General features: G+C 39.0%; 2 protein-coding genes across 2 annotated transcripts in view; both read right to left on the minus strand.

The window, feature by feature from the left end:
* Nucleotides 1–5,032, minus strand: part of LOC108361754 (uncharacterized) — a 10,549-nt gene extending 5,517 nt beyond the window's left edge. Inside the window, exon 1 of the mRNA XM_017614490.1 lies at nt 4,617–5,032. Coding sequence (XP_017469979.1) covers nt 4,617–4,755 — 139 coding nt within the window. The 5' untranslated portion in view covers nt 4,756–5,032. The remainder of the gene's footprint in view (nt 1–4,616) is intronic.
* A 1,971-nt stretch (nt 5,033–7,003) lies between these two features.
* LOC108361755 (uncharacterized) lies at nt 7,004–8,523 on the minus strand. The gene is made up of 2 exons (XM_017614491.1): nt 8,446–8,523; nt 7,004–8,392 (listed from the first exon to the last, which is right to left on the minus strand). The coding sequence occupies exons 1-2, from the start codon at nt 8,518–8,520 to the stop codon at nt 7,544–7,546; spliced, it is 924 nt and encodes a 307-aa protein (XP_017469980.1). The 5' UTR covers nt 8,521–8,523; the 3' UTR covers nt 7,004–7,543.
* Between the last annotated feature and the right edge of the window lie 55 nt (nt 8,524–8,578).

Genomic DNA, 8,578 nt, shown 5'->3' on the forward strand with positions numbered 1-8,578 from the left:
TTTAAACTCGGTCGATCTTCTGTTTAAATGGAGATAATTGATGATAAATAATAACTCGCGTGTGTCTTGGTTTCTGGTTTTTCCGGAAGTGCCCCCATCATTCATTTCATGGCCTCCCCAGAGTTGTATTTATTCAACTTATCGAAATAGATACATTGATATGCTTATAGCTAGTTTACACTCAGCAATACTTAGTATACTCTTATACAGTGTTTACAGCTCGGCCAATCCTGGCAATGGATCGCCCTCGATCATGTGCCCAAATTACTTAAAGCTAATTCATGCCAAGGGGTCATGCCCTGCATCCTCTCCACCAATGCCGCCATCATCTGGTTTACTCACCCACTTCCGAATGCGGTGAGCTTCAATGACCCCATCGTATGGAAGCTGGGTTAGCTGACAATTATCAATGTCACGAATAACGTAGCGGTCATTGCCTAATACCTTGTGTACTACGTACGGTCCTTTATATTGGGGTATAAATTTTTTGTTAACACCCACAGTCGTATCAACATTCCTTATGAGCACATAGTCTCCTACTTCGTATCTTTTACATTTTACGCTGGCTGCAGACGATCGTTTTGAATCATAGTCCTGTCTAGCTTCAATTGCCTTGGAGGCATTTTCACGTATAAAAACTAGGTCTCGCCCTGCATCAGGGCATAACTTGTCTTGGAAATATTCTGTGAATTCGTCGATAATAGTTCCCCTTTGCTCCACCCCGAATAAGAGCCGGCTAGGCGTATCGCGACAGGTGCTATGCACGGAATTATTCACAGCGTATTCAACTTCCGACAACTTCTTACACCAGTCGGCATGGTTTACAGGGTCCGTCACCTTCCCTAACATCGTTTTAAGAATTCTGTTTACACGTTCAACTTGCCCATTGGCTTGCGGTGAAGCTACGGCAACCTTTACATGATCTATATTCCGCTTGGAAATAAAATCGCTAAATTCTAGGGAGGTGAAACATGTTCCTCGGTCACTAATAATTCGTCTAGGTCGGCTATAGTAATAAAAATATTTCTCAAGGGCGGCAGTAACTTCTCGCGTACTAGTGGAATTAGTTGGGTACAACTTTACAAACTTGGTAAAGGCATCAACTATAACTAATATGTGCTTCCGCTTTGAATATATGGATGGCAATGGGCCGAAGTGGTCAATATGAAGCGTATCAAATGGCAGTGGAACTTTTGGTATTACGTGTAAATTCCTGTCTTTAGCTCGAGGTGGGCTAGCATACATTAAACATTTCAAGCAATTTCTGATGAATACTTCCACCTTTGTTCTCATATTGGGAAACCAGTAATACATGGCTAGTTTACTAATTGTCTTATCAACGGATTGATGACCCATTTTTTCATGTATCACTCGTATTACGTTTGCCTCCATCTCGGTAGGCACATACAACCTTTTCTTTCCAACAGGTTTTATCTTATATACAAGGCCATCTATTAAATCAAAACCCTCGACAGCTTCATCAGTGAGACGACTCCTCAAAGAACTAATAGTATCATCCCTCTCTTGGGCTATTTGAATCTGAAACTCCACCTCATCGGTATCTATAATTAACGCGATCTGTGCCCTACTTAAGGCATCAACATGCCCCATCGAAACTCCTTTCCTATGTTGTATTCTATAATTGTAGTTCTCGAGTTCGAGTGCCCACCTAGCAATTCTCGGATTCAACTGTTTTTTTTCAAGAGTCATAGCCAATGAGTTGCAGTCCGTTATTATCTTGAACGACATACCTTCCAAATAGGTTCTAAATCTTCTTAAAGCGTAAATAATTGCTAATGTTTCGAGCTCGAAACTATGGTACCTGGATTCGGCACTTGATGCAGTTTTCGAAAAATACGAGATAGGATGAAATTTGTTGTCATCTTGCCGCTGTAGTAAGACAGCCCCAAACCCTATTGCGCTTGCGTCGCAATGTAATTCTGTCTCTCTATCACGGTTATATATTGCTAGAACTGGACTATTAGACAGTCGAGCTTTCAGTTCGTTAAATGCATTGAGACAATTTTCGTCAAAATTAAAATCGGAGCTTCGCTTAAGAAGGTTTTGAAGTGGCTTAGCTATTTGGGAAAAGGACGGCACAAAACGGCGAAAATATGAAAACAGCCCTATACAAGATTGTAGTTGTTTCTGATTAGTAGGTATTGGAAAGTTACGTATACTTTTAATATGTGAACCATTCGGTCTGATTCCTGATTGGGACACTTCATAACCTAAGTAGCATATTTCGGAGTATCCAAATTTTGATTTATCAAGATTAAGTTTTAGTCCCCGTAAAGATAGTCGCTCTAGCACTGCTTTTAATGAAGCTTTGTGTTCCTCAAAATCGTGGCTAGCAATAAGGATATCATCCATATAGACAATAATCGTCCGATTGTCAATTAAATCACGGAATACGTTATTAATAAAGCGTTGGAAAACAGCCGGCGCATTCTTTAATCCAAACGGCATCTTGAGATATTCGTATTGACCATTTGGCGTCACGAAAGCAGTATATGGAATAGATTCCGGCTCCATTTGTATTTGGTGAAAACCACTCTTCAAATCTAATATAGAAAACACCTTTTTGTTTTCGAGAAATTCGATGCAGTCATCAATCAAAGGCAGAGGGTAGTTATCTCTAACTGTTATCTTGTTCAGAGCTCTGTAGTCGATGCACATACGAACCTTTCCATTTCTCTTTCGCACCAATACAATTGCAGAAGCATACGGAGAGTTGCTAGGCCTAATTATATTTTCTTTTTGCAATTCGTCTATTATTGACTGCACCTCACTTCGTTCTAAATAGGAAAGTCGTCGTGGAGGACAGTGGAATGGAACGTCAGTCGTGAGGTGTATTTTCATTTCATACTTGTATGGTTCTATCATAATATCTGTGTTTAGGTAAGCGTCCTCAATTATCTGTTTCAGTTCTAAACGGCAATTTTTTAATAGTCTCAGATCTATGTCAACACAATCTCTATCAGGCGCTATATCTATACAAAATACATCTGGTATGTCAGCACAAGGATTTGAAACTCTTTTTGGCTCACCTCCATTACCGATTTCGACAATTGCGGCATTGGTATTAAGGACACTTACAAAATTAATTATTTCATCGGCATATGGTCTTACATGAGATTCTCTTTTATCAATTCGATCAGGAGTAATGTTAACTAATTTTATATTATACAGGTCTAAAAAGTCACGTCCCAAAATAACTGGCAACGACATGTATCCATCTGATACTATTTTTAGTTCAACGACATTTATTTTCTCTTTGAATTTTATTTTAAGTTTAATAATTCCAAGAATTTTCAATGGGTTCCCCCCAATCGCTTTGTATCCAGATATAGTTTCCCTCATTCTCCCTTTTGTCAGGTGTTTTGGGACGTCTGACTTCCGAATGAAGCTAATCGGACTACCGGTATCAAAAAGAGTAAAAACTAGATTAGATACTACTTTACTACCTATCTTATACTCTATGCTTACATAATTATAGGCGTCGACGGCAGTGAAGTCTTCAACTCCTTCGTCAGCTACGGCAGCAACTTCGTCTTTACGCTTCAACACTTTTCTTGGATTTGGACAAGCGCGGTGATCGTGCCCCATCTTCCAGCACTTGAAGCACGAACCATCTGGTCTATGTGGGAAAGGGCAGTTCGGCTTTATGTGTCCGTGTTGGGAGCAATTAAAACACAGTACCTTTGCTTCGGTCTTATGTGGCTGGTTAGCTTGCTGTGTCTTCTGAACCACAGTTGTCGGGGAGTTAGTCATAAAATACTTATTCTGGTAGCGGCTAATGAGCACTTTTAATTCTTCAATAGTCCGCGCTGTTAGCAATAAATGCACGTTTGGTACCGCATTCCCTATTCCGTCGATTACAAAATCAATCACCTCTGCCTCTGCGATGTTTGCCCGCTTTGCAATTGCCTGCATATTTAACACATAGCGGTGTAGTGTCTCGTCCCTCTTCTTCCACTTCCGCTGTGCCAACATCTTGTAAATTTCTTGCCTGGTTACAGCAAAGTCAAACTCTTTTACAAGTGCTCCTTTTAGCGCGTCGTAACCGAGTGCTGCTGTGGTGGTCAAAAACACCCGAGCCGTACCAGTCAAACAGCGACGGAGTGCGAGAAGCTTAAAATTGTTATTAGCGCCCGTTGACTCCATAATTTCTTCGAAGTCTCGTACAAAATGGTTAACGGGGTAGGCCACATCGTCTCCACTAAATTTTGGCAATGCGTGCTCGATTTCGCCAAAATCCAGACGACGGTGACCTCCAGCGGCTTTGCGGCTTTCGAGTTGTTCAATTTGTTGCATCAACTGCAACATTTCCAGGCGCTTGCGAAGGGCCATAACCTCCTGGTCTATGTTCCCTAACGATCCCGGCATGCATTCGGCGGCAGCAGAATCAGAGTTTCCAACGACGGCGTTGGAGCCGGCATTATCAAAATCGTTGCAGACGTCAGTATCGGCATTTACGGCAGCGGCAGTGTCAGCATTTACAACAGCGGCGGCATTTACAGTAGCAGCAGTGTCGGAATTTTCGGCAGCGGCAGTGTCGGCATTTATGGCAACAGCAGTATTTACAGCAGCATCAGTGTTTGTGGCAATGTCACCTGCTTCGGCAGATCCTGGCACTGGCCCACCTACAACGGCCCGTAGCAAATTACGAAGCTGTCCCGTTGTGGCAGAGGTTGGAAAATCCACCTGAGCGTCACTAAGAACATTTATTATGTCTTGCCTTGAATTCATCATATTTCCGCGAAATTCTCTTTTTAATTGTTTCCTCCTGGCTCGTTCTCCACACCTGAAGTTTTAAACTCGGTCGATCTTCTGTTTAAATGGAGATAATTGATGATAAATAATAACTCGCGTGTGTCTTGGTTTCTGGTTTTTCCGGAAGTGCCCCCATCATTCATTTCATGGCCTCCCCAGAGTTGTATTTATTCAACTTATCGAAATAGATACATTGATATGCTTATAGCTAGTTTACACTCAGCAATACTTAGTATACTCTTATACAGTGTTTACACATGTAAATGCACCATTATCCAATTCTAGTATATTTCGACGATATCGTTGTTTCTTTGCGTAAAAATAAAAATATTTTACTGTTCAATGTTGGAGGGGGTGTGAACCAACATTGATGATTTATTGTTAGTATGAAAACTAGAAACACAATTATCATCTTATTGAGCATTAGACCTCTTCTCTTTCAAAAACAAAAGGGGAAATGTTCGGTTATTTACGCACCGGTTTTGGGGTGGGGAGGGATTCATTGAAAAATGGGGTAAAATTAACATTTTGACAGAGAAAATGTAAGTCCAACTCCGGCTACGCTGACCACAATATTTTTTACAAAAAAGACCATATTTCAAACCGAATTTATTCATAAATTTGTATCTGAAAATTTTAAATCTTTATTTTAAACTAACGTTTAATTGTTTGACCACACGTCTGTGCTAAATTTTTTTTGCCCTGGGTAAAGCGTTTGGACACAATGGGACGTATGCATAAAACCTAAGCAAATGCTTTTTCTTAAAATCTCAGACCTTGTACTAAAGTTGTTCAAATAAATTTAAGTGAAAAATATATTTTAAGAAAAAGCAATTGCTCAGTTTTTATGCATACGGCCCAATAACCCAATACTATTGTATCAGTAAAATACCTTTTGCCTGTTCAAATTTCGATTCTAAGAACAAAATGTTAGTAAATAAACAAACAAATAATAACACAATTTTTACGATTTTAGATATTGGGTATGGTAGAACGAAATGTCACAATCTCCTTAATTGTCATGATTCAATAATAAAAGGTTTGCTCAAACAACAGTTTTCTCGCTCCCTCTTGACAAAATCTTCCCCCTTAGCAAGGCACTGTTTGTGGGTTCGTGTGTGTGTGCAAAGCTTTTGTAAGGGAGCTAAGGAGTGTCATAACCAGGGAACGGATTTTATGGAAATTGCCTTTTTTTCTGCTAAAGAGATAGAGTATATTCGATTAAGAATGTCCCTGATTCTATATATACACATTTGATGTTGCCTTTTTTGCCTTTTTTAAGATCTTTGCCTTTTTTGCCTTTTCTACCTTTAAAAAGTGATTATAGCATTTACAATTTTTTTTTAAGATTAAAAGATATACACACGCCCATGCGGCTTATAGAAGCGCAGGGACCTCTTGCCAAATTGGTGTAGGAAAAATTCAAAGCCGTTTGCTCAGCTCACGTAGGCTTGGAGATAATAAGGGGTGTGGATAAAATTGTAAAGGGCGAGGAAAACGCCCTTATTCCTGATAATATGAACGTTTCAAACGTTCCATATTTAAATTGGGCCCACTTGTATCAACTTACGTCGAGCGCACATTTAGTACATTCAAGGCTTTTCTTCTCGAAAATCTAATGAAAATGCTGCCAGAAAACTTCAAAATGCATCTTGTGGTTCAATGTTTCTACAACTATACAGATTAAAGTTTTATGAGTTAGAAACTCGAAAGGATAAAATAGTCAAAGATTCAAAGTACAAATTTTTCATATTCTAGTTCATAGTTTTTTTCTTTTTACTTGTAATATAAACATTTCTAAAATAAATATATTTTTTGATTGTTCTTCGTATTTTCTGTCTTTTTTTAGTGCCTTATTTTGCTTTTTTTGCAATACCTAGTGCCTTTTCCTGCCTTTTTCGCTATTTTGTTTTGCCCTTTTTTCCCCTTTTTTGCAATACCTAGTGCCTTTTCCTGCCTTTTTCGCTATTTTATTTTGCCTTTTCCAGCCTATTTCGTTATTTTATTTTGCCATTTTTATAGGTTTTTAGGTCCTAAAAATCCGTTCCCTGGTCATAACTCTAATGTCACTAATGAGCAAACCTCTAATTATTTAATCATGCTTAATTGTCAGGTTGTTAATATGGAGACGAAAAAGCGACAATGGTACTACCCTTTTTTTTGTATCATGGAAAAATGGACAAATTTACACAAACAAATATAGAATGAAAAAATAATAAAAAATATGTCAGCACTGAAAAAAAATTTATATTATAAATTGATTTAATATTCGCATTTACTGAAAGTGAACACGAAATTTATTGAAAAAAAAAACACATGGCGTTCATTTAAGTGGGGAAGCGCGAAATCTTTTTTGAATTTTTGAGTGCAAAGTGTATTAAACGAATGACGAAATTTTCAAAGGAGATATAGAAAATGATTATTTCCAATCTGAATACAATACAGATCCCTGGGAGCATCACACCACGTAAAGTTGATAGGATTGCAGATATTCTTCCCACGCCGGATTGCAGGAAAAATAAATTTCGCGACTTGGAGGGAAAATATCAACAAATGGCCGGCAAACTTCGCACAAAAAATTAAATAAAATTATAAATCAATGCTGGAGAAACTCCAATCTCCTGTCCACACTAGATTTAAGGTGCCTTCTTAAATTTTATTGCATATTGCTTCAATGGTGCTATCATTTATTAACGCTTTACGGTTGGACTTTTAAAGGAGAGGAGTATCCCAAGGATACCAATGAAAATGTAAAATTTGTTTTAAACTAATTGATAAACTCTGGAGGTGGAGGAACATTTGGAATTTTCCTGGGAGTAAAAGCATCCGCTTTAAAAGCTTCAATTTCGTCAGGTGTTAGATCCGCCAATTTACTGTAAACAGAACTGCTTACTACCGGTGATTGCAATAGAGCCTGAGATGAGGTGTTTTCACCCACTTGCTTCCCGAAAGCAGTTGACTGATTGGAACGAGGGGTTTGTTGGAAAAAATTTGTAGGTGGTTCCATTGAAACAGAAGTCGTTGCAATTGTTTCGTCAGGTTGAGAAAAAATGTTTGCAGGTGTATTCTGATTTTGACACAATGCCTGGACGAATACGCTTTGTGAGGGTATTGCTGCTGTATTAGTAAAATGTGCTGTGCCATTTGGTGCGCTGAGCGATTGAGCAAATAAATTATTTAAGTTGGCAGAAGACGTAGTTTGTGCCACTTGACCAAATATGCAACCAGGGGTTTGTTGTGAAAAAACATTTTGCTGTACAAAAACTGATTGCGCCTCCTGTTTGTTGCTCTGGTACATGCCAAAATTCGGCGGAGTTTGCATTTGTTGAGATTGCGTGGATTGGGTAAAAACGTTTCCCCCATTTGTTATTTGCTGCTTCTGAATACTTTGGTTAAATAAACTACCACCTGCGTTCTGTTGAGCTTGGGAAGAACACAAACCTACGATGGACGAAGGTTTAATTTGATGCTGCTGTAGTAATGATTGGCTGAACAAACCTCCGGTCCCTTGCTGCGCGCGCCCAAAACGTCCAACAGTAACATCAGTACTTGTCAGCGTTTGACCAAATAGATTTTGTGGGGCGCCTCCTCCGAATATGGAACTAGCATTTGGAAGTTGTTGAGAAAAAACTGAAGACTGCTGATTTTGAAAATTAAAAGCTGACCGACCTCCACCAAAGATTCCTCCAGGAGTCGAAGGTGCCATTCCGCCAAATACGCATCCGGCATTGGTAGTATGACCATGATCGTTAAAAGCATCACCAAAATTTTTATTACTGCTGGATGTAGCGCCAGGTTTTTT

This window comes from Rhagoletis zephyria, unplaced genomic scaffold (assembly GCF_001687245.7).
Source record: "Rhagoletis zephyria isolate East Lansing unplaced genomic scaffold, Rhagoletis_zephyria_1.1 Rzeph_scaffold_00836, whole genome shotgun sequence".
Lineage (NCBI taxonomy): Eukaryota > Metazoa > Arthropoda > Insecta > Diptera > Tephritidae > Rhagoletis > Rhagoletis zephyria.